The sequence below is a fragment of the Hesperophylax consimilis genome, chromosome 13 (assembly GCF_061612785.1).
Source record: "Hesperophylax consimilis isolate HC1 chromosome 13, BYU_Hcon_1.0, whole genome shotgun sequence".
NCBI lineage: Eukaryota > Metazoa > Arthropoda > Insecta > Trichoptera > Limnephilidae > Hesperophylax > Hesperophylax consimilis.
In genome coordinates this window covers 34,793,730-34,821,315 of record NC_142848.1, presented here as the reverse complement: position 1 = coordinate 34,821,315, position 27,586 = coordinate 34,793,730, and the positions used below count along the sequence as shown (strand labels likewise).

At 32.9% G+C, this 27,586-nt stretch overlaps 1 protein-coding gene across 8 annotated transcripts in view; it reads right to left on the bottom strand.

The window, feature by feature from the left end:
• LOC149418891 (aldehyde dehydrogenase, dimeric NADP-preferring-like) overlaps nucleotides 1-27,444 on the bottom strand; it is a 136,874-nt gene extending 109,430 nt beyond the window's left edge. For 3 of the 8 annotated variants that reach the window (XM_089639053.1, XM_089639056.1, XM_089639057.1), the window contains exons 1-2: nucleotides 27,207-27,444; nucleotides 23,326-23,627 (exon numbers count right to left, since the gene is read on the bottom strand). In XM_089639053.1, the coding sequence (XP_089495179.1) occupies nucleotides 23,326-23,497 (172 nt within the window). In that variant the 5' untranslated portion in view covers nucleotides 23,498-23,627; nucleotides 27,207-27,444. The remainder of the gene's footprint in view (nucleotides 1-23,325; nucleotides 23,628-27,206) is intronic. The other 5 variants (XM_089639054.1, XM_089639058.1, XM_089639055.1 and 2 more) reach the window with 5 other exon arrangements.
• Nucleotides 27,445-27,586: the final 142 nt, after the last annotated feature.

Below are 27,586 nucleotides of genomic sequence, written 5' to 3'. Positions count from 1 at the left end.
TTTTTTTTTTTAAGTCGGAGGCGGTTTACTTACGTTCCCCGCGAGCACTTAGGCCATAGGCCCATTGTACTATCTCCCATTTTACCTCATTCCCTTGCTAGTAACCCGGTCCCTTTTATGAAGTTCACCAGGGCTGTCATTGGATATGTGGCGATGTCTTCTGGTTCCACACTGTGTCTTCCCAGGTATCTGAGCCTTATTCCCAGCAGAGCGGGACATTGGCACCATAGGTGAATTGGAGTCTCTTCCTCCTCTTCACATTTCCTACAGATGTTGGTGTTTTCCACTCCCAACAGTTGCATGTGTCTCCTGAGATGGCAGTGTCCCGTAGACCTACCAGTTCCCTCAGTGAGTTTCTGTCCATATCGAGTAGTTGCCTGGTTCGGTTAGGGTCCGGTCCGTTTATGAGTACTTTAGATTGCCTTATTCCGGGTGCCTTCTTCCATTCCTTCCAGTGTTGGGATTTGACCCACCTCTTGATATGTAGTTTGGTGTGGCAAGCTGCTACTCCTACAGCCGGCTCGGATCCCGCAAGTGGTGCTTTCGCCCCTTTCCTTGCTAGTTCGTCAGCCCGCTCGTTGCCCTCAATACCATTATGTCCTGGTACCCAGAGCAGGGTTACTTTATTGATGGTCGCCAGATGATGGTCGCCAGATGGCGCTCCCTCTATCATTCGTATTAACATATCTCCCTTTTAAACCATATTTAAACGCTTACTACTGGGCCATAACTGAGTAAGCTAGACTTACTGCAGGGAAAATATTGATTCAGCATATATTTGACTCAGAATATAAGAGGAAGATGGAACATGAACACAACACCAGGTTCACAAAGAATGAAGGCATGCTTGTTCCAAAACATAAAAATAACTACGGACAGTGAATCCTTGAGTATAATGTGCCCAAAATGTTACCAAGTAATTTCAAAAATTGCAAATCTACATAAAAAAAGGAAGTTGAGTCCATTTTTTTTATTTTTTTTTATCAATGTTCGCATTCAAACTTAAATACAGGTATTTTTTTTTTTTTTTTAAAGTTTGTTTTCATAATTAAATTAATTCTCAAAGTTTAAATTTTATTAAGCCCGCCAAAACGAGCGGAATCCGAGCGGTAAGAGGCGGGGTGTAGTGTGACGTCATTAGAACTGTGAAAACCACGTCGCATAAGCATTTTGTATCGAAAAATTTGTAATTCTTCAACAAGGAATTCCAGTAATTTTTTTACCAATGTTAACCGTCTATTAGAATTGATGTTATTAAAAAAAAAGAAAATTGATTAAGATTTCATAGTTAAATTAATATTTTAAGTTAGAATATTTGCTTTTCTCGCCCGGTACGGTACTTGTACCGTATTGCCGTCGCTACTTGTTGACGTTCCCCGCGCAAATTCAGGACCACCGCGCAGAAAAGTAAAGACCAATAGTAAAATAACGGTTTACAGCCCAGTTCACTGTTTGACTTTTCTGGGCGGCCGGCGGCCTGAAGTGTATCACATGCTATGTGACATGTATAATAATAAAAACTTCTAAGTTATGCAATAAACAACATATTATTATAAAGCACTATACGAATATGTATCTTTAGAAATCCATTTCATATAATAATAACAACAAATACGTACATATATTTGACAAACCCAAATAAACCTTTGGCCTATACACCTCTCTCATCTAAACCGACCATCTCTCATGTAATAGAAAGAGATGCACCATAGGTGATCTGTTGTACGTACAATCACGACACATGTGACGTCAGAATTCTTTCGACCAATCGTGGAGCGTATACACTCTATTGCTATTGAATGCTTTTTCAAGAACGTTTAACTAATTCTAAGAATAATAATATAGAAATATATTTAAATATTTAGAATCGATATTTTTTGATCTACATGAACATATTTTTTATAAGTCAAAATATTTTTTACTCAACTTCCTTATTTTCATTTGTTCTAAGTCTTAAATCTCCGAAAGTTCTTCCCCGATTGCTTTGAAATTTTGACTCAAGATTGCATTGGAATACACGTGTGTTTTTATAAATACCTATATTATATAGTTAAATATCACCTGTGACTGGTAAGTTGGATGTAAAAGCAACAAGCGCTATTGTTTGTCTATTTGCACAGACGGATTGAGACACAGCCACTCTTGGCGGGGTACAGAATTCCCAAATAGATTAAGATATATATGCTGAAAACATGGCTCCCCCGTATATATACTTTAAACTAGTCATCACTACCAATCAATAGTTGTTATTCATTAGCATTTAGTTTTTTGTTACTTAAGATTATGTGTGTCAGTAATAATAATGTGTATATTTATAGTGAGTAATAATATCGTTTGTGTTTAAAATTAATATTATTATTACCTGTAATATTAAAAAAACTGTTTCTGAAAAAATAAGAAAATACACAGATTTAGGAAATGAGATTAAAAGAATTTGGTATTCTCAGACTATAAAAATATTACCATTTGTTATTTCGGCTACTGGCATTATACCTAGCTCTCTCATTCAAAATTTAGGCGTATTAGATCTGTCAAAGAATTTATACATAAAAATGCAAGATTCAGTCATTTTAAAAACATGTAGGATAACGAAAGATTTTTAAAATATTTATATTGATGGATCAGTAGGATTTATATGTCCAGTTAGAAGTTCTACCAAGCCGAACCCTCTGATATGAAAATATCTGGAGTAGGTGAATTATTTTCCCATTTGATCTCTGGTGGGTTGACGTGTTGTTTTTGTATTGTTTTGTATTTATTATATTTATATAATGCACTTTCATAAAGTGGATTGACTAGATTATCATTTGTGGAAAAGTGTGTGGAAGGGTTTAGTTTTTCCTGTGGGGAAGATTTAACCCGGACATAAAGTCGAATTTTAAAAATAAATAGATACATTGTAATGTACATGTTCATTGTAATGTACAAGGTCTATCGAAAATGTATGAACTGTACTGTAGGTAATTAATTAGTTATTTTCTGCATTTATCTTTGTGGAGACGAGTAACATCAGGAATAGACAGGAAAGCTTGGATATAAATACCATGTTAATTATACGATGGTAAACGATAAATCCGTATCTCGTATTGCCTGCTTTCCATTTCACTTCGCTTAGACGAGTGTAGTTTCTGTTGTTTTTCTTAAGTTTTTTTTAAATTTATTAATTTAATTTTTAATTTTTAATTAATTGATTTAATATTGGGGTATTATGCCGTGTTACGCTACCTCATTTTTAGAAAACGTCTTGTCAACCATTGCCAACACCCAAGTTGATAGTGCTGAACGTCGCCTGTGGATCCGCTGCGTAAATCAACAAACGATTCAAGATATCTAGGTACTTGATCAGGGGGCACAGTGACTTAGATAACTTCACAATATTTGAATGTACATTGGCATTTAGCATGTACTTTTTGACACTAAAAATGGATTTAATTAGTTTATGTGGTCATTAGCCACAACCAAGAACTATTTTTCTGAAAGCTGGAATGCAATCAATTGATCCCGTATAATTAATTAAGGGGATTAAGGGATCGTTCGGTGGGGTAGTGCCTGACTCTTCAGATTTGGTTACCAAAAACGGCTAAAGCCATTTCAAGCAACGTGTCAATTCTGAATAGTGATCTTACAACAGGGCGATACTGAGAGTGCCGCAAATATACTGTATAATAGTGTCAAACAAATACAAATTCATCAAAGAAAATTTACAGGCGCACACCGGGATTAAACCAGCGACCTTTAGATTGCTAGTCAAAAGCCCTGCCCCTCGATCACGGAGGTTGTCAAATTCAGATACATTTGAAAATCATGGCAGCCGCGGCAATTAATTTGTGCAACACGTTTAACGATTAAACATTTAAACATCGTACTTCGTTAACGTAAATAATCACTAATGCAATAATCAACACTATTGTCTCCGCTGAACGCGTATAGCGAACTGAAGACAGAGCCAACGTGTGAACGCTGTTGGCGGGTTGGCGCAAAGATCCTTTGATGTGTGCACGAAAACCGACAAGTTGGCGGCCAACGCATGCAACGGCCAAGTCGCCACGGTGGGCCAGCGCGTTAGCCCAATACATTGGGGCAAACGTGTACCAGGCCCATAACAGTGCGAATGGAATCTATCTGCGTGAAACCCGTATCAAAGTTATTATTTTCATTATGCTAGATAACAATGTCGTCCGATTAAGATAAAGGATGTACTTAGCAATTACTTAAGCTTCGGCACGCGAGTTCTTATTATAATTCCGATGATTAGTTCTAATAACTACGAGTAATAACAAGAACGAACGCGTTCTGTTACTGGGTCAGTGAAACCGATACATACTTTTAATTCATTATTCAGGTTTCAAAGTGCAAATCAATCAAACCGAGTTGATAATGCTTTGGATCAATCCTCTGTTAGCCAAGTCCACCATCATTGCACAAACAACATTGTCCCTCCTCTAATTAATTTATTTATTTGTAAACAAACAGCTTTTACATAAAATACAATAATAAATATAAAAGTGAACTGAATTTAAGCCACAGAAGTTTCTTATGCTAAAGTTCATAGGAAATGAAGTTTTAATATCTGAAAATACATTTAGAGTTATAGGAAGGGGAGAGGAAGAGGAATATAGGAAGAGGATAGGAGATGCTCTCGATACATTCCACACTCTCATATTAATAATCTTATCATCATCTTTAATGATGGAAGCAGAGAGAATTAAAATATTTTCATGTTTTTCGTAACTCGAATGTTTGTATTTCTTTTTAATGAAGAAATAACTTGCCCTCGGAAAATAATTAAATACCGTAATGTGGTGTGACTTATGAATCAGGTGGCGAATTTATCATCGCGCATATATATCTGCATAATTCCTATTTAATAATAATGTTATTTTATCGGGCAACGTGGATACGTCATAATCGGCCACGACTCGATTTGGTTAAGCGGTTGTATTAATCTGGTTGATTTGAACGTAATGTTGAACAGTGTAAGATGCGTTATATGCGACAAGGGTCGTGGTTATCCAAAGATATTAATTAGAAGAACGAGATATGCCATGTTGGCCGCCGGACCGTAGGCGGAGTACTACCTAATTAGGGTACTTTGAATACTATCGAGACGTGTACGCACAGAAATCTGTTCTATGTATTAGTGCGGATACCTTAGCGTAAGCGAAGGTGTGCAGTAGTATTGGTGAACAAAACCGGCGACACTGGGCAAAACAATTCCACACAGTATGAACTGCTCATAGCACATCTCGTTCTTCTAATATCTTTGTGGTTATCATTTTGAACGGTTGTGCCACCAGAGCATCCAACCACCATCCAACCACCCAACTGCCAACCAAGTTGGATCGCCTGTAGCGTGAGCAGTCGTGCGTAGTTGCTTGCGAGCGTACAATTGACGAATAAATAAATATAACGTGATTGTGAAGTGTTACATGAAGATTTAAATTGCTTATGGGATACTTATAAGCAAGGCGTACTTTGATAGAGATGCCAGGAACGAAACTCTTGTGATCCTTTCGGAGCATTGAAAAGGATGCAACGAACCAAACCTTAAAAAGCATTTTATTTAATCTGTTGGTTGCATCATATTACTGAATTATTTTACTTACATGAGCCATTTTTAGCCATTTATTTATTTTTCTGTTCATGTTAATAACGACGCTACTAGAGCGATCGCAATTTTTTTTATAAAGTTGGAGGCACACAGCGTTTGTTCCCCAGAGGAGCAACTGACGAAATTGAACCAACCATACATGTCTGAGCGCAATACTCGCCACACAACGGTTGAACCAATCAAAGTGAGTGGTCTATAGAGGGTTTGGCTCGTCGTAAATAAGTGTCAAATTAGTTGGTTTATAGAATTATTCAAGCACATTGTCGGTCATTATTATTGTTAAGCTATTTTTTGGTTATTTTCACATTTAGAAAAAAAATGTAAATAAATTTTATACAATCCTCAACGATTATAATAGTTTCGTGTCACTTATATAGGAGGCCCGCTCATCTGGAATAAACTTCCCTCAGCTCTTACTAATCTCCAGAATTTGGCTGAATTTAAACGGGCTTTAAAAACAAAATTATTTAAAAAATCTTACCATTCATAAATCTTAACTTCTTTTCAATATTTTATAATGAACCATATTCTAAAACTTCCGGTAATTGTTTTGTTTCGGTTGCCTCCTTATTGTACTTTTTTAAAATGTCTTTTCAGAAGATTCTCATTTCTAAGCACAAACTTTTTCCTGTTTTATAATATGTTTTAATTTTAATATTCTTGTTTTGTCCTGTCCTGCTGTTATTGTAACTCTAATTTTTGTCATCACTTTGTATAAACAGTATAGTGTTATAATTTAAGGTCTGTATTGGGTAAGGCACACTGTAGGAATAATTTTAAGAACATGAGTTCTATCTCTATTTTATTTTGACATAAACTTTTTTACATTTTATATCTTTTGTACATCTAGTGTATATCTATTCTAAAATATAATATAATAAAATTCTATTTCCTACGTTCTAAAACTCAGACTTCCAATATTGAGCCATAACCCACGAAAAACTGTTTTATTTTTGCTTTTTAAACATTTAAAGAGAGTTCATTGAACATTTTAGGACCATTATTAAAAATATTGTTTCGTGTTTCCGATAAATTTGTCTTGGTTTTTTTTATACATTGGAAGTATTTTTTTATAAAATAATATTTACCAATGTGAGTCTCACTGGCTGCTTTAATTGTGCTGAGGCCGCCATTTTACAATTTTATGTGACAAATTATGTATTTAAATAAAATAAAGTTAAGCAATAAAAATATAATAATGAAGGCAGTAATAAAAACTTACCAATGTGTGTGTAATTATTGGTATAATATGTGTACTGTGTAGGTAGGTATATATATTTTTTTTTATTAGATACATTTTCTTCGTATCGTTGCGGCTTGTATCATGAACTGTACAGACACTTTCTAACATGTAATCTGGAAACATTTTTTTTAAAGTTATAAATACGTATTACGGTATTATAAACGTTGCCACACACTTAAGTTGACGTTGCGTTGTTTTTTTATTTGTGATTTTGTGTAAAAAAACTTGATAAATTAACCTTTTTTGGTAGTTTAGCGAGTGTTTATGACAAAGAATAAAATAAATTAATAACGAAGCTAACTTCAAAAAAAGTTTGTAAGTTTTTAAGTTTGTTGGCAATTCAAACTTACATATTTTTTGGATTACAGTATCATTGTAATAAGCTTATTAAAAATGATGTATCAAAGTTGCCCCACTCCGAAAGGTTACCTTTTTTAACACGTTTTTTTACTCCCCAAAACATATTCATAAAAATAAACCTATTTCGATAGTTTAAATATATAAAATATGACAGAACATTATCAAATGCAATTTAAAAAAAAAGTTATAGTTTAAAAGTTTAAAATTGAAAAAGTCACCCCATTTTACGATAATAAAACATTTTAATGGTTATTATTGGCTTTTGTGGAAATGTGTATTCTTTCGTAGAAACAAAACATTTTTCAGTGGACATAGAGACAACAACTTAAATGAGTTTAAATAATTGACTAAATAATACATCAATGGTTTAAATAGCGTATTCTAAAGGCTATAGATTGTACTAAAGTTCTTTCAATATCTCTACATGGAATTTATTGTATTCAATGGATACTGTTTACTTTGACGGAAACGTTTTGTAAAGAATATGTAGAAATAATATTATGTACGACATATATTTTCAAATGCGCTTCATGTGTAGATAAGTGACTCAACACGTGGACAATAGACAATATCAAGGCCCCGTATTCCGAATTCCCACCGAAATATAACATATTAATGGAACCCGCAATGCATAGCTATTGCTAATGTCTCTCTCGGGCGTCTCCGATTTCTTCCACCATTCACTACTGTATACCACAACGTTACTGTTAAAAAACTACATTACATTGACTTTAATTCAACTCCTTATCTCATTCCTGTGCAGAGATATTGAGTAAGTATTCCGTGGGCGTTCCCGACTTTTTCAACCACTTTCTTAACACTAGTTTTCGAGTTTTCGATATCAGTCAACTAGTTTTCGAGTTTTCGATATCAGTCAACTAGTTTTCGATTTTTCGATATCAGTCAACTAGTTTTCGAGTTTTCGATATCAGTCAACTAGTTTTCTAGTTTTCGATATCAGTCAACTAGTTTTCGAGTTTTCGATATCAGTCAACTAGTTTTTTGGTTTTCGATATCAGTCAACTAGTTTTCGAGTTTTCGATATCAGTCAACTAGTTTTCGAGTTTTCGATATCAGTCAAGTAGTTTTCGAGTTTTCGATATCAATCAACTAGTTTTCGATATCAGTCAACTAGTTTTCGAGTTTTCGATATCAATCAACTAGTTTTCGATATCAGTCAAGTAGTTTTCGAGTTTTCGATATCAGTCAACTAGTTTTCGAGTTTTCGATATCAGTCAAGTAGTTTTCGAGTTTTCGATATCAGTCAACTAGTTTTAGAATTTTCGATATCAGTCAAATAGTTTTCGAGTTTTCGATATCAGTCAACTAGTTTTCGAGTTTTCGATATCAATCAACTAGTTTTCGATATCAGTCAACTAGTTTTCGAGTTTTGCGAGCTAAAACACACACAGGCTGAATTTTTATATATAAGACTTACGTCGAATACAAACTCTTTAAAGATAATCTCCCTTTCAAGCCATCTTCTTCTTCTTTTTGAACGCTTACTACGGAACCTTACCTAACTTGCGGGACGGTTAAGCGTTAAAAGTAAGAGCGTTAAGAATTCATAGTCTGCTCTTTCATAGATGGTGACAATTCAATTATTTCATTTAAATTTACGTTTTGTTATAATATTGAGTTATAATATAATTATTATAATGTAACTATTATAATTTAATTATTCAATTTTAAGTGTTCTAATTTAATAATTAATAAATCTAATTTAATTAATAATATTTAATAATTATTACTTATTTCATAAAATATATAAGAATTATAAAAATTTAACTATTAATTTTTAACTTTTAAATTTAATTATTAATATTTAATTATTAAAATTTAATTATTAAAATTTAGTTATTAAAATCTAATTATTAAAATTTAATGACTAAAATTTAATTATTAAAATTTAATTAAGTATTAAAATTAAATTATTCATATTTAATTATTAAAATCTAATTATCATGCTTTAATTAGTATATTTTAATTATTTTATTAAAATACGCTTTTCGCATTAAGTTAAGTTTGGAATACTAAGACGAATTATTTGTTTGCGCCCATATGAATATGAATAATTAGTGTTATTCGTAAAAAAACTCTTTCAAGAAAGGCATACAAATACAATATTGGATTGAATCACCGATACAATATGGTATTTGTATTATGTAATTAGGTACCAATCAGACAGCCTCGGTGGGTATTTTTGTACCTGAAAAGTGTACGCATATATGTTACAAGTGGGAACCGTAAATGTTATAAAATGAGTTAACTTTTTATGTGCCTGTTTCACCATTAAACCCTTTTTTTAATTTTTGAGTGCATTAATGGGAATGAAGTTATGCAATTTACCTGCAAAAATAACAAAATTAACATGCAGAGAACAAATGTATGAACGAAAGGCAGAAAACAAATCTATTTATATAAATTAAAATGTCGGTATGTTTGTGGCTAGTGGGCGGACGACCACGTGGTGGATAACGGGCGATTGGTTTGTAATACAAATCTTTAGTTTTATTCCGATATCGATGAAATTTTGCACATTTGACCTTCAAAACGAGAGGTAGGTACGTCACTGCCTTCATCTGCACGAATAAAAATGAGTATTGCTGATATATTAAAATCCTGTTAAATACGGGATAGCAGGATATTTCCTAATAACATTTTAGTACTTTCCAAATATGTCCGAACACGTGTTCATGCACGTTCCCTGTTAATAAATATGAACACTTGTTCCGACGTCCCGAAAATAGATTCCTTTTTTACTAAAAGTTTAACATGAGACCTATCGATTCATTGGTTAAGGGCCTGCAGTCCCATTTTTAACAGGATTACTTTAATCTGTGCAAAGCCCGAGCAACGCCGAGGACTTCGGCTAGTTTATTATAAGATTTATATAATTCGATGCATTTTTTTCAACTATCATTTAGATGAACTATTTATGTTATCAATACCTTAAGAGGAAGCTACAAGCCAAAAATGTGTATATTCTTGGTATACCTTATATTGTAGGTAATAAGCATTAAAATCGCTTGACAAACGGACTCTAGAAACGTTCGATTTCAAGCACAAAACTGATTTTTATTTATTTTGTTAATAATTTTATAAGAAATCAAAAAAGTTAATCAAGTGAAACTGTCACAAATAATGTTAGCTATAATACTGCAAAAGTTGTTTCCTTCATGCGTTCATACATTCCTATTGAAAAAATGTTTTTTTTAGTAGTTTACATTTATATTTTTTATTGAGTAATTAATTTTTTTATTTCTATTCTACTCAAGCGAAACTATGGGAAAACCTTCAATTTATCTATAGCATATTTTTTGGTATTCATAATGTACACCAATTCGTTATAAAGATTAATCAAAATAGTGATTTAGCATTAAGCTTCGACTTAAAGTTTAAAAAAAACTTATTTGTAATTTTTAATTATGTTGGTTTTTTGTTGAGAACCACTGCAAGTGCCTACCCGATAACATATTACACAATAATGATCCATATGCTTTTCATGATTATCGTGTCATTGTACATTGTCATTTTACTACACGAATCTACAAGTGTGTCATTTTTTTCAGATTGAATTTGGCGAAAAGAGAACCGGGCTTTTTTCAAGGCCGTTTACCAATAATTAAAGATAAGTTTGAATAATTATAAAGACATTTAATTCAAACTTATTAAATGCTGCCTTGACTCATTTTCTGTAACTTGACTGCGCACTTTGCTAACTTGACTGTGCTACAAACGTCAGTAATGTTTTATATTTGTAATAAAAAACCAGAGATAAAACGAGGCAGGCTAATAAACAAAATATAATAAAACGTATTGAGTTTCTTTTTTTAAATTTAATTTGGTGCCATTTGTATTCGGTTTGAAAACGATAAAATGTCAGAGCCGGATCAAAGAAGAAACCGGGCAGTTATAGTTCAAGGCGCTGTTTCTAAAGGGTGCCAAAATCAACCAGAAAAAGAAAAAAATAACATTGAGGCGATGCAACGCGCAGTAAAGAAATATCATGTGTTTTTCTTTTGAAATTTGATCGCTTCGAAGTATTATAGACTCTTTGATTAAATACTGCGAATAGAACACATCTTAGCCATCGATATAATCGAGCACTTTTTTGATGAATTATTTTTTAAGCCTAGACAAAAATAAAGTATCAGGCCTACAAAAAATGCTTTGAAGTGCAAAATCCCCTTTTGGGATATGGTTAAATTTTATATTGTAGCAAATTAAGTTCTTTATATTATGATCGGAAAAAATTGTAATATTTGTACCTGAAATTCACAAAATAAAATAAAAAATGAACTTCAGCGATATTTTTTATGCATAAATCAAATAAAATACACATGTTAACCCCTCGAGCTAATTTGTTCGGTTTTGCGAACAAAAAAGCTATTGCCGTTAGAGTCAATTGGTTCGCTTTTAACGGAACATCACATATGGTATAAAAGAAATCGCTGTCTCCCTTACCGTCATAGTAAGAAATATGAACTAAACAGCATTAGAAGGAGAAAACACTACACTTTATATTCAAATCTAGAAGTTAAGTACGAAATACTTAACATGTGCACCTCTATGAAACCAAAGGTTCCAACCGCAATTTGAGAATAATTTATGAAACTTTGTGAATTTTTCTAAAATTATTTTTATATGAAACGATAAAAAAGTAAGATAACAGTGAAATTTATAATATATTTGTCTAATAAAATATGTATTTTTGTCGTATTTCAGTTTTTAGACGAAAAAACGTAAGAGACCCATTTTTTAAAACTTTTTTTATGTTTGCATTCAATATTTCCAAAATTATACCTTCATTTCTCACAAAAAAAAAATTGTCACCATTCAAAAAAAAGTTTTAATTTTCGGATACGTACAGAAATATTCCATTTATTTGGATTTTAATGCAAAGCGGATATACACTTGAATTCTCCGACCTTATGACAGCGTCTTTAAGAAATAAGTAAAAATACAATACGCCAGAGGAATTTCAACCTTATCGCCATCGGCTTAAGAAAAGCGTGATTTCGGCCAATTTCCAACGTTACACTTCGAGGTGGATCGCCTTAAGTGATATGCTCTTTGTAAAAACTTCGCTGGTTTTTCTGGCTTAGACATGTACTAGAACGCCAGAAGTCAGACTTACTCATAAAATACTGGCAGCAATTTCAAAGGGATAACATTCAATGGGTCTTCCCAGATAAAGTTGGGGAAATCAACTCCAGAGGTTGTGCCAGGAGAGGTTGGACCTTAGATGGACAGAGGCAGCAAACGAAATCCAAGACCCAGGATAGGGAAGCCTCGAGGCGTCTCATCGAAGCCATGGTCCCTCATCCAAATAAGACAAAGGGAAGAGAATAATATTATTAAAAAAAAATTCTGAAAAAATAATTCCAAATGACTTTGTAGTTCTGAATAGAGGAGTGATCTCTTTGTAATAACAATTCACAGTTTATTCATGACCTATTTGGTCTTCCACAATTTATTACATTACACGCATTATATTATAATTTAAAATAATAAAGAGTGCACGTAATAGTACCTAATAAGAAAAAAATCACAATAACAAATATCGAAGAGTGGAACGTGCATTAATTATTATTGTGTACTCGGATATCTCATTAAAATGTCTTAGTTGCGCAAAGGATTTTTATAATTTGATCGGGTAATTGTGATTTGAACTATAAAACGTGCTATTAAATGATGTTATTAATAGCGTAGGGTACAATCAAAATGTTGTATTATAAATAAGGATTTTAATCTATCTGTTATCTTCAGCGGGTGGTTTTGATTTTTTACAAATGAACAATTTTATTACGAGATTAATGAAATTTTGCGAACTTGGCCTTCAAAACAAGAAGAAGGTAACTGTCTGTCTATATTAAATTTATAAACAAAAACTCAGTGTAAGACCCGGGTAAAGAAGAGTGTCTTTGGCTGGCGCCGTGGATTTTATTTGAATACAAAATCTACAGTTTTATTCCGAGATTGATGAATACTTGACCTTCAATACAAGATAAAGGCCATTATCTACATGAGATTTCCTAAAACGTCCCCTTTCCATACCCTTACAGCAGAATATTGATACTTCTTGGTGAAACACTTAATGTTTGAACAACAGGAGGTAAACTATTGTCTACATATGATTTTAAAATGTGTATAAAGCCCAGATAACGCTGGGAGCTTCAGCTATTCCATGATAGAACGTAAATAAGTGTGGTCGGTAAAAATTAAATTGAGCTCGGTTGAGCCTAAAAACGTATGAAATTAATTTAAAATGGACAAGCTACAACCTACGATTATACTCCATGCTAGTTTTGAAGCAAATTTTATAACTCCATTGTGAATGGGGTATATTTTTATTTTTGAAACGTACGCCCACGCACGGGCGCTAAAATGCCTTGTTCCGACCCTGCAATACGTTAAATCCTTTCCTGATCTGTGGTGTGTATTTACTACACATTGCTTCTAATTAATAACTCTATAAATAAAATAAATTCTGGAATCAGATTTTAGGTATTCCTCCGTTATACATTTATGCACTGAATTAAAAAATAATATTTTACATAGTTTTCAAATTCAATTAAAAATCAGAGATTTTTTTTAAAAATCGGGAACAAATACACTAATACAATCAACCACGCGACACTGCTACGCGAATAGTGTGCGAGGAAATGACACGCTATTGATGTCCCGCTTTAGTTCGCTATGCGGGAACATGAGAAATCCACACGTCCGCAGTTGTATTTAGAGTTTAATAGCCCAGCTACACTACTCGCGAAGTTGATCGAAGTTGACCGAATACGATAGTGTGGGCACGAACTTCGCTTCGCTTCGCCCGACTTCTGATTGTTGTCGGTAAATGCGCCCGAGTCAAAGGACTCGAAGCGTCACGGCATAAATAAACCAATCACTGACTGGTTGGACTGAGTTACTCGCGAAGTTGCACGAGTGTATGGGCACGCACTTCGAACTTCGGCTAACTTCGTCGAGGACTTCGTCGAAGCGTCGAAGCGAGTAGTGTAGCTGACACTTTAGAGTTTTAGACCATCGATACCTACGATCGCATAGCTGTGTGTGTGAGTCCAGCGCCCCTCCAGCACCTGCAGCCAGTCGGTCGCGGGCCGTCGTTAGATAAGGACTCTCGCACGTTTTTTTATACATTTTTTGTACGGTTTTTTCATGTTTTCAGCAATTAAATTACAATTATTATCAATTTTGATATAAAATATAATATGATTAGCTATAAATATTAATATTTTTCCGATATTAAATAGCTTATTTTGAGATGTGTAATGACTACACATCACCGGAACGCGTGGATTTTTTTAGCACAGTAAGGGAAAGGTTAAAAATAGGATTTTGATCAATATAACTAACTGTTTGAACAGGTTTCCCAAAATTCGAGCTCATTCTGCAAAATAGCAATATATTTTTTTAAATTAATTTTTAATATGGCTAATATTACACCATTTAAAAAACTGCAGTAAATTTCATTTTTTAATAACTTGCCTGGTCAAAGTTTACTAATTTTAAAAATTAAAACTCGTGAATCGGGCACAAATGTATTTATTTTCCAAAGGTATAGGCACTGTTAGTTGTATTTTGGACTCTGACCGATAGCAGTACTATTTAGGGTTGCGTAATAATAGAATCTTAGAATATTGAATTTTGTAACTGTGACACTCGAAAAACTAATCTAAGGTGTTGATTTTCACTAAAATTTTCATAAAAGTCCCCATTTCTCGAAATCTAACTCTACTGAAGTTTTAATATAATAATTTAATTTTACTGAAATCATATTATGATATTCTGGTCCATCATGAGTTGGCCTATCGTTGACTTTTGGGACACCCTGTATAAACATGATCAGACTTTATTTTGTTATGATTATTTAAAAGCCTTTTGACAATTTTATTTAATTATGAACATTTAATAATATAAAAATGTATACTAATTACAAATAGTAACGCATACCAATCAACCGAACACATTTTTTGTGTAATCTTAAATCCTTATAATCTCTATTATACTAAAAATAGTACATAACAAAGTAGCTATCCGCTGTCTGTTTGTGCGCTTAATTCTTCTAAACTGCCCCATGGATTTTGAAAGAGTTTTCACTATCGTTTAGAGAATTTATTCCGGAAGGTTTATATATATATTTAATACATGTATATTTTTATTTATTTATTTGTTAAGACATACACAGTACAATTAGATACAATTAGATATTTTTAGTTATTACATAGTTGTAGTACCTATTACGTATGTCCATAAAATATCATTATGTAATTTCGCCTGAGATTGTTATAAAAGGAAGGAAGTGTGTGGATAATAATAAAAATAATAAATAATAAATGAATTGAAAACAAGAATTATAATAAGCTGACGAATTGTAATTGACTGTTAATAAATAGGAGTTTTGAAAAATGATGTGAAAATATTTTTGAAATATGTCATGCTAAGAAATTTAATAAGTTAGTTTTGTATGTTAGAAAGGAATCATGAAAGATGTCTAAATGTAGTAATTTTTCGTAATGGGTGTATGTTGTGATTGCGCGAGTAATAACTGAATTGTTTGCTGCATTGGTATTGTTGGCTTCAATATGAAATAGTGTAGTGTGCCTGGTACGCCTCGTTGGAACATTTAAACCAATGACGGATAGCAATTCGGGACTATCTATTTTATTATTTAGCAGATTATGTAGAAACAACAGGTCTGACAATGTGCGTCTTTTTTGTAAAGTTAACATATTATTTGTAGTATTGTTGTATTTCTTGAGTAAATGTTTAGAAAATTTATTCTGTATACTTTCTACTAAATCTATGTATACCTTATATTGAGGATTCCATATTGTGGAAGCATACTCCAGTGGATATACTCCATATACATACTCCATACTCCATATTTATATAATGTAGAAACAATGAGCACCGCCGCACAGTGGACGGAATGAAGAAAAAACACGAATTAATTGTTTGCTGGCTAAATATTAGTGCAATATTTTTATTTTTTATTTTATTAATGAATTATAACTATTTTTAAGTAAAAATATTAATATACTCTTATGTAGAAATTTACAACGACAAATAATTCAATACAATTTGAAGATATACAAATATCTGGGAAAATAAAATATATTAATCATAAATATTACATATTATAAGTCACTTCTATGAACACAAAAAGATGGGCAATAATCAGAAACACATATTTTATTAGAAATATGGTCGTATAGAAAATCTAGGTGCTAAAGGTGTCTCCGTTGTCATCGAAGTCTAAATCATCACTCAAATTTCCAGAGCCATTGGACGGAATTCTTAGTAGACTTAAAACTTCAATTGGTAACACAGAACTTTTTTTTTAGGAAGTGGTCGAATAGAGAAAATTACGGGGTCTGATGAGATTAACAAATTATTTAATATATCTTGATTGGTGCTTGTTCTGAAAACTTTTTGGGCTATGATGTTCTCGGTAGTACCTTATCTCTTTATGCCTCGATTCTTGCACATCTTCACTTAGTTGTCCTATTGGGAGTAAAAATAATTTCATTACTGACGTATTGTTCTTTCGTTAACTTTAAGCCCACAATAAGCGCTAAAGCCTCTTACGGTGAGTATGGATTAAGGATGTTTTTACATTTCATTGCAAAAGCTTGACGTATTCTTGATGCTCGACAAGGTAAAAATGTTATCTGTTTTACGAGTTTTGCAGCATCACTTTTTCCTGCGCTTCGAAAACTCATTTCTGCTGCTAACTGGACTTCATCAAGAGTGCGAGACTAACAGATCGTGCACTTTTTTCTGCTTTGATCTAGAACCACTTTCTTGAAATATTTTTATTGGTCTACCCAAAGATTTGGAGAAAACTAGCTTTTCTTGCAACCACTCTAAATTATGTTTTTCAAACCTCACAATATAACTGCGGCTTTTTCTCCATTTCTTCATTAATTGTAGTGAAAAATTCTTAATGTTTTCGTAAAATGTAGGGCTCAAAATGTTAGAACCTGCCGCTATGTGGTATTTTTGTGTTACGTAATTAAATAAAAACTCTTTTGATTTCACAGAAGTGGCATTTAATATACCCCGTTCTTTTAATGCCTCGAATAATTCTCTCCGTTGAATGCATATAGGCCTTCCTGAAAATAACAAAATTGTTCAAGAAAGGACAAAAGATGATCACAATTTATATATGACATTAAAGGTGAGACTTCAGTCTACAATACGTATATATTCATAAATGGGAACAAATGATGTTTTGTTTCTAAATGCTAATTGAAATATGCATTTTAACAGCAAAAAAATTCAAAAATAGTGTAAAATTAGATGTTAGTTCAAATTTCACACACATAATATATTGATATATAGTTTAGTAAATTAATTTAAAAATACCTTGAGGAATGTCAACCATAACAAACTTTTGTGAATATATCCAAATGTCACTAATTACACAACCGTCTCTGCTCACGCGTAGGAGTGAACTGAAAAACGCGATACCGAACATCCATCTTAAGACACACTTTGCAGCGTTGCCAAACTTCCATCAAGCCCTATTGACATATTTAAATTAACACAAAAAATGCAGAAACTATTGTACTACACTAAAAAATATATAAATTTTAAAAAAATTACCATTTGCAAAAACCACTTAATTCGCGTTTTTTTTCCATTCCGTCCAAAGTGCGCCGGGGGTACACGTCAGCTATCAAATAAAGTAACAGTAGGTACTGAAATTACTAACTCTCGAATAGTGAGCTCTGACTTTGTAGACATTGAACAGATTTATCTCAAAGTTATTTCCAGAATTTGTAACACACCTAATAGATAAAGATGAATATTTTAATAAAACCTCGGGAATAGTTGTGCTTAGCAGAAATTGGATAGGTTTACGTTTGAACAATCTAGAAGCACTGGAAATAAAAAAAATCCCTAAAAACAAATAAAACTTATTACTAAATTAACAATTAGACTTGTCGAATAGCGAAATAAAACATTTTCCCCTCCCCTCCACCAATTTTTCTCCTCGACTTCCCCCTCCCCCCATCAAAGTTGATGTTCCCTATCCCTCTTGTATCTTACCTATAAATACATTGTAACTCTGTTATTGATTTACGAGGAAGCTACAAGCCAAAATGTGAATATTCTTGGTGGTTCCATGATAACTCAACACAGTGACAATTCAACACACTTTTAAAAAGTGATATAAAGTCATTAGAAACGATGAAAAAATTTTTTTTTAGCCTAACCTAACCTAACCTACTTAACCCAGTTAATAAAGCTTTTGTTTCATCATTTTACATGACTTTATATAACTTTTTAAAGATGTGATGAATTATCACTGTGCTGATTTATCCGGTCACCATTCTTGGTATACCTTATATATTGTAGGCAATAGGCATTAAAATCGCTTGACAAACGGAGTCTAGAAACGTTCGATTTCAAGCACAAAACTAGTTTGTTTTTGTTTTATGTGTCTTTATTCATTGAAATTATTTATTACATGCACATGACCGGTCAGTGGTTGAGTGGGCATAGCGCTTGGGTCTCGAGCGTCGCGTGTTCGATTCCTCGGCTGACTAAGTCCTCCATCACAACACAAGCAACATTTTCGGCTTTCTGTGATGGTAATAGGAGATTTTCAAACATTGTTCGGTTATTCGTAACCCGGGAATGTTTGTCTTTCTTTTAAAAATTTAAAATAAAAAAAAATTAGGATTTTTCGACCACCATGCTAGGCACATGCCCGTGTTATTTGTTTATTTTGTAAATAATTTTATAAGAAAGCAAAAAAGTTAATCAAATGAAACTGTTACAGATAATCTTAGCTATAATACTGTATTTTTCAAAAGTTGTTTCCTTTACACGTTCATATTGAAAAAAATGTTATTAGTTCACATTTATATTTTTATTGAGTAATTTTTATTTATTTGTATTCTATTCAAACGAAACGATAGGAAAACGTTCAATTTATCTAAAGCATATTTTTTGGTATTCATAATGTACACCAATTCGTTACAAAGATTAATCAAAATATTGATTTAGCATTAAGCTTCGCCTTAATATGTTTTTATATAACCCGGATGAAGTTTCAGTGTGAATCGAAACCGGTTGGTTTTATAAATTAGTAATATATACAATAAAGTGGTATTAAAAACAATGTTATTTTATTAAAATTATTATAACGTTATTTCCGTCGCCTGTGAGCTTTAAAAAATTAGAAGATGCTAAATTATTATTTATTCCATACATGTTTTTAATTAAAATATCAGTGAAACTTGCATTGGATTGGATTTTTTTAAATGTGACACTATTTTTGCAACAAAACGGAAAATTGTTGAAAAACTGTTAATTAGGTGTGAACTTTGTCACCTTTACCAAAAACACAAGCAAAACCGATTTATGAGCTTTTGTTCGGGTTAAATATTTTTTTTGTTAGATTTACGAAAGAATAAATGAATTATTCATCAAGTTTTGCAATATTCAAGTCAAAGGTTAATGAATATGAATGAATAAAAAACGACTTAATGGAATGTTTGCTACGGAAACAGTTTTTGGATTTCGGAAATTTTGCAGTATTATAATGAAGATTGGTAGGAACTACACGACGAAATTATGCGGACGTGAATTTCATGTACCAATGCCCAGGATTACATTCGTCAAAAAAGCCTAACCTGACCTGACTTAACCTAACCCAACTTAACCTAACACAACCTGACTTAACTGAACCTAACCTAACTTAACTTTTCAAATTTTCAATTTATTTTACACACTTAAATACTCAATCAAAAACTCAATAGATTTCAATCAACTTTTCAATTATGAATGGTGTTCATTCACCAGGGCGATACTAAGAGTATCTTCCACTGTAAAACGTGCGGAAAATATGCTACCAATTATTTAAATAATACAAATTAATCATATAAAATGTACTTGCGTACTCTGGAAGTACCTTACCCCTCAACCACATTATCTTGGATTGTGTGAAATGATACTTTCCGGGCCATACACGGACTCTGTTCGGTAAGCATTCTTCTTCCAGTTGGCCGGCACTTTACTCGCCTTCCATCCTCATCCGGTCGTGTACGAACTCCGAACGACCACGTTGAGGTATATTGGTAGTCTATTTTTCATTTCAAAATCATTTTAAAATGTTATTCCCGTGCGTGAAGTAGGAAGGTAGGTGTGGCGGCTGTCGATGTCGACGAATCCTTCCGATAGCGGCCCGTAGCATTTGGGTTACCAGCGCGCCAGTTTCAAGTGATTCTGGAGTTTTTTTTAACATTAAAAAGCCGATTTATACGACTACTGACTATGGTAAAACCCTATTTACCGATGAAAGATTATACCATTGCTTTCCCTATATTTTCCAGTACGACTCACAATATATCAGCGTGCATGTCGGCATTTTGAAGTTATCGCCAGAGAACTGTGCCCGGCGAGCGCTTGTAGCCGACTGAAGCCCGTGGTATCTCACAGCGGACAATGAACCGATGTAAGTGGTCCATACTTTGAACGCCAATGTTGGCTCTATCTATATATCTCACGATTCGTATAGATTTTTCGGCTAACCAACCGACCGAGTCCAAACTATGTTCGTGTTTGGTTTGAATATTTTCCCATATAAACTACGTGCCATGTTCGTGAGGTGATACGCTTAGCACGCTTCCAAAGTCGCGGCCTGGATAGTGTTAATAACTACTTATGCAAAAGTTATGTAAGAATACAGTTAAATTAAGTTTTCACCAAATGTTATTTTGACCAAACGACGGACCTTGAACTATATTCATAACACATTATATGAGGCTGAGAATGGTTGTGGCTCTTAAATTTATTTGGTTTTTTATTGTTCAATCATTAATCATTATGCTTTAGACATTAGGTGCAAAATTAAAATGATCTAATTTATTCACAGAATGTGTTGACTATTCAGAAACCCGAAATCAATTTTAATTAGAAGTAAACTGGAATATGAAAGCACTATTTCGAATCCAAATTACTGCAAATCTGAAAACATCGTATGTAGAATAGATTTTTTTTAAATGCTGAGATCTTTTAATTGGGGTCTACATGAAAATCTCAGATCATTTTATGACGTACAGTAAAAACAAAAATTTTCACTTTAATATTGAAAATTCTGCTTTATATTCTTATTACTTAAGACAAAAATAGGGGAGAACCGGCAGACAAACAGCCATGTGGCCCCTTTGCTACTATTTTCAATTTAACCTGTATAAACACATATATTATTACTAAATTAAATACAAAAAATTAAGCTTTGAATACTTCAAGATTAATAATCCATTAAAATTAGGAGGCAATTAATTAACAGGTCTAATATGTTTACATACAATAAATCGCGGGTCATCTTGATACTACATTATGTCTCAGCAATATTGAAATAAATGTTCCCTATAATTCCCATTGTTTGACACCATTGAGTGTTTCATCTGAATACATTTAAAAATAATATTGCCTATGTTAGACCTCTGACCCAAATGTGTCCACTGTATAATAGGATAGAGTGTGCTGAAGTAGACATTTTCGTCGATAATTTATACGGATTCAGAAAAAATGTTCTGCTACTGCCCAATAAATAACAATTGTTGAGCTAATTAGATTACGTTGATATAAAGAGACGTAAAGAGATAGAGATATAAGTGATCTTATCTCTCCCTTTATGTCTCTTATGTCTTCTGTGTATTTTGTATTTCTTGTGTCTCTTGTGGATCTTGTGTCACGTGTGTCCCTTATGTTCCTTGTATCCCTCTGTATCTATATCTTGTGATTATTTTGTCTTCTGTGTATCTTGTGTCTCTTTGTCTGTCGTGTCTCATGTGTCTCTTATGTCTCTTGTGACTCTTGTGCATCTTTTTTGCGTCGGCTGTGTCTCTTGTGTCGCTTATATCTCTTGAGACACTTGTGACTCTTTTGTCTATTGTGTCTCTTGTGCCTTTTGTACCTCTTATATCTTTTGTGTTTATTTTTCTCTTGTGACTCTTGTGTCTCTTGTGTATCATTGTCTCTTGTGTCTCTTATGTCTCTTGTGCCTCTTTCTTGCATCGGCTGTGTCTCTTATGTCGCTTGTGTCTATTGTGTCTCTTGAGAAACCTGTGACTCTTGTGTCTTTTGTGTTTATTGTTTCTCTTGTAACTCTTGTGTCTCTTGTGTATCTTGCCTCTCTTTGTATTATTTGTTATTTGAGTGAGTTTTTATGAAACTTTATATTCGTGTAATTTTATGCAGATATTATGTATTCTTTGGCTAAGCAGGTTTTGTAATTATATTTACATATTTTAACTGAGTTTTTATAACTGGACGTATGTGAGAATATCTGTAGGTATAACTCATGCTTTATACCTATTTATTGATATGTGAACGTCGATTGGCTGTTACAAAATGTTGCAATTTTTTAAGTGGTCCAAGATTGCGACATCTCTATTATTACCATCACAATAGGTATACTACTATTTATGACGTACAAGTAGGTACTAAGTAGTATATGTACATTTCCTATTAGGTAGGTACCTACTCGCAAACTAACCAATAGACTATTTCTCCGAGGGGGAACGCAGGGAAGATGGACCGTCACACAATTCTGTCTTAACATACATTATTTGTTTCAGTCACATTCATACACACCGTTTACACATCTGATGTACTGACTTCGACATTACTTCATATTCAATAGTGTACGCCCAAATTATTGGAAAGGCAATTTTATTAAACTCTACTAATACAAGAAACAACTATTTAAGTCGGGGGAGATGGAAAAACATACACAAAATATGTAGGTTATTAGGTTCTTAGTTTGGGTTATAATAGTTATAAATAATTTGTGTATGTTTAGATTAAAGCAGAAACTAAACAGGGTATTAACTTTGATGCCTCTTTACCATCTCCCCGAGTAAATAGCTTTAGCTTTAGCTAGTCTCTTGGATTCTAGGGTAATCTTTAAGCGTAGCTGAAAATGCTTTTTTTGAAATAACACTTCGATTCAACTTAATTTGGTGAAGATGGTAAAAGATGCATTTTTCCAGTCGTTGCGAGAATAATTTAAAACGGTAGTACGGAAATTTAACGCATTCTAATTAAATAAATTTGTATTTTTACTTACCCATGCCATTTTCAGGTCTGTTTCCATTATGTTCATCTGTTTTTCCATCCCCGTTGTACGAAAGAGATCCATTATTGTCCACTTGTATAATAAAATCACTGGCAACACTTTTCTCCTCCATTTCTGAATATTTCCCGCCAACTATCGCGCTATTTGTCAAGTCACTGGCCATTGTCAAAGAAAATATTCTGTAATAATATTATTATAACACTTCACCAAGTAATATTGGTCGCAGTTTACTGCGACTGTCAGTGATGGTGTTATTTGCTAATTTGAATGTCAAGGTTTTGCATTTGTAAACTCTGAGGTGTGAAATACAACATATATTATAATTATTTTATGGATATTCTTCGAAGAAATTCTAATTTGTAGTAATAATGAACTGTCAAATAGAAATAATGTTGCTAGGCTCATAAAATTACTATAAAACTAGAACAATATTTTTGGTGCGTAACCATCTTGGTAGGTAGGTACTAAAATAAAATGACAAAAAATTCTTTCGGCATTCTAATTACCAAATTTATGTTTTGTCGAAGTTAGCTATAATTCTAATAGAAAATGCTCATTTCTGTTGTGTCTCTATCCGTAACTCCGGTATGAGTCTAGTTTAATGAAATCTAGAACATTTGAATTTGAATGTCGTTTCAAAATTGGAGTGTGCTGTTTGTAGAATCAGATAAGCGATAAAGTACCTGCCTATAATATAATATGTTACCTTAATAATATAATTTTATGTACCTACCTCATAATGAATATTTTAATATTTAATCATTGAAGATAATATTAACAGCTACTCATGTTAGTAATATTAACGAAAATGTGAAATAGAAAAAGATTCGGTCGCATCTGGTAGCCCAGTCAATGAACGCATTGAACTGGAACAAATTAGGGAAAAGCTGAATTTTTGTAGGTGGATAGTACCTACTGCGGGGAGTATTTTCAAAAATGTCCCCACTCCTCCCTCGCTTGCTTCCCTGTTACTCCGAAAACATTGAAATTGTCTAAATCCATTATAATATATCCTAAACGAAACTAAATAAGACAGCACCTTTTTGGATATTTCTGATTCACATTTTTTATTTATTTTAGAGTTCTTAATATTGTTTTCAATGATTGAATATTAATTGAGGTTTTACGCAATAAGTTATTCTATTATAAAAAAATATATGCAACTACTTTTCGTTCGCAATTATAACGCTGTACTCGTTAATCATACTTCAGTACTTTCGATAAAAAGCCGTTTTTTTCAACTGTAATCTTCGTGCATACAACAAAAGAAATTTCCACAAATTTATTACAATGCTGAATCAACCATTCTTCCGGAAATACAAAAGGATCGTAAAATATTTAAAAATGCAGAATGAATTCCGCGTTTCCAATTTATTTTCTAAAGACATTATTATTGTAACAACCGTGAATAAATTTCGATAATATTGATTCAGCATTTCATCCACAAGCACAATAAACATCATCATTCATCATCAAGCATACTAATTTCGGTTGTTTGTGATGTGATGTGACTGTGGGAACAATTATTACCTATTACTTTTTGACATAATAATTATTAACGATTGGAGAAAGATGCCAAATTCAGCTTTGCTCACGCAATATAAAATAAGTTTTTGGGTGAAATGCAGATCACGCCAAACTCTGGGAATTGAATAAAAATGCACTTTCTAGATGAGAAAAGTGTGTAGAAACTCATTAAAAAAAGAATTAAGGCGCGGAAGAATAAATTGAGGGAGATACAGCCGATCAAAGTTTAATAAAATTGCACTTCGCGATCTGAGGGTAATATTCGGTTTATGGGAGTATAACCGAAATTGAACTTGATTTAGTCTAATTTAGGGCTGAGGAATCCGAATCTGAAAGAATTAGGTGGGGGTCGGCACTATTAACTGAGTTATAGGGTTTTGAAACTTCGTACGCGATACATAGGAACCATGTTTTATTTATCAATTATGACTTAAGAAAATCAAATTAGCAACTATTTACTTTTGAAATTTCAGTAGTGCCAATCAAAAAAAGAAAAGTGTTGCCATATAATAATAATATTTTTTTACAAAATAGGTTAGGTGTTTAGTTTGGGTTAGAGTAGGCAGAAGAACATGGGAAAAAGGTATTAGAATTAAATCACAAACCAGTCTATACAAACCTAGCGTAGCCCACAAACTACTTGAAAACTGGGATATAACTCTAAAGGGGACGCGAGCAGGCGTTATTAAAGGGGCAATTTTGTGTAACAGGAAATAACATGGAAAAAAGGTATTAGTATTAAATCACAAACCGTCTATACAAACCTAGCGTAGCCCACAAACTACTTGAAAACTGGGATAAAACTCTAAAGGGGACGCGAGTGGGCGTTATTAAAGGGTCATTTTTTTGTTATAGAAAATCACAGTTAGGTTAGGTTATATATATACATAAATTAAATATTTACAAGATTTTAAATAATAAACTACCAATCTGGCAAATGATATTTAATTTTCAGAATTTTCCATGCATTGATATTATTATATGGCAACACTTTTTATTTTTTGGATGGCACTACTGAAATTTCAAAAGTATTAAAAGTTTTTAATTTGATTTTCGTGACAAAATATGGCGGCGGACTGTCCGAATATGGTGATAATATCAGATCGCGAAGTGCAATTTATTAAATTTTGATCGGCTGTATCTCCCTCAATTTATTCTTCCGCGCCTTAATTATTTTTTTAATGAATTTCTACACACTTTTTTCATCTAGAAAGTGCATTTTTATTCAATTCCCAGAGTTTGGCGTGATCTGCATTCCTCCCAAGTTTTTTTTCAACATAATTACTACTGTAAACAACTATTTAAGTAGGGTGAGATGCAAAACATACAAGAAATAGGTATTCAGGCTGTCAATTAGTGTTACTTTAATAACTTCCTATTTCCTAACCTTCAAACTTAAATTTGATATAGAAAAAAATGTTACTTTAATACATGTTTCTTATAGTAATTAAGTTGAAACCTAGTGCTATTTTTACGTGCGGCGGAAATCAGCAATTTTATCAACGATTGTTGCAAAATTGCTACTAAGAAGAAATACACAAAGAATAACAAATCATTAGTAGTTGGTACATGCTTAACGAAATATAATTTGCTTGCCAAGATGAAATCAGAGAAATTTTCTTTCCTCAGAAACAAAAAAATAATATTACACAATTCAATAATCGTATGGTAAAATACAGGGTGTCCATAAAAGAATGTCCCAGGTTCAATGGTATATTATAACAGTTTAATTTAGACTATTTACAACAAATCACTCTGTATATTAAATCTTTAAAAAAATATTTTAAGGGAAAACCAAAATTTTAAGTGATTCTAACATTTTATTTTATTCCTACCCAAGAACTGGAGTCGTCAACTCTACCAATCTCGCGAAACGCTGACCGGGTAGGACCGACATTTATTTCGTATATTAACTGCCGTAATGTCACCCGATTTCAGAGAAATACATATATATCCGCGAGTGTATACGTGATTACCACCAAAACATTATAGAATGCAATGTCATCAACAACGAGTCTATCTGCAGGGTTTCAGCTGGAAAGGATGTCGGAAAATAGGCTAGTTTCCGCTTCCGAGATTAGTATTTAATCATTCACGAAAAAAAATGAAATTCATAGAGAGGTATTAAAAAAAACAGTATAATAAGTCGTCTCAATAACCACAGTTTGACAATGGCCTTAAGCACGGAAACAGCTGTCAGAATAATAAAAACCACGTTGCTTGCAGAACTTTATGGTAACATTATTAAATTTGATATATTTTGTATTAAAAAAAAGTGTTCTACGAATTAAAGAAACAACAACAATGTTTTATTATCAATTGTCGATTTAACATAATATACCTACATCAATACCAAATTTAAAAATGTCACACAGGTTTCTTGTGAGAAAGAAAAATTACAATATTGTTAATATTTCGAAAAACTAAACAGAACGAACTGTCACTATTTTTCAATGGCGTCGATTTTTTTCCGTTTTCCCGCGCTGCGCACAAACGCACCGAATTCGTATGAAAATATTTACATAACTCCGTGAGAAAAAAGTACAAAAGACTCGTGCGCCGGTACAGCGCGTCGTGTTGACGTACCGAAGTCTCGCATGAAACTGGATACCGCTTGGTGCGACCATTAATACCTCAATGAGTGCGAGTGGTGGTCCGTAGGTCTGGGCGAAGGTGACCATCAGGGAAGTTCAATAGAACTAGCGAACGCGCCCTTGAGGACATT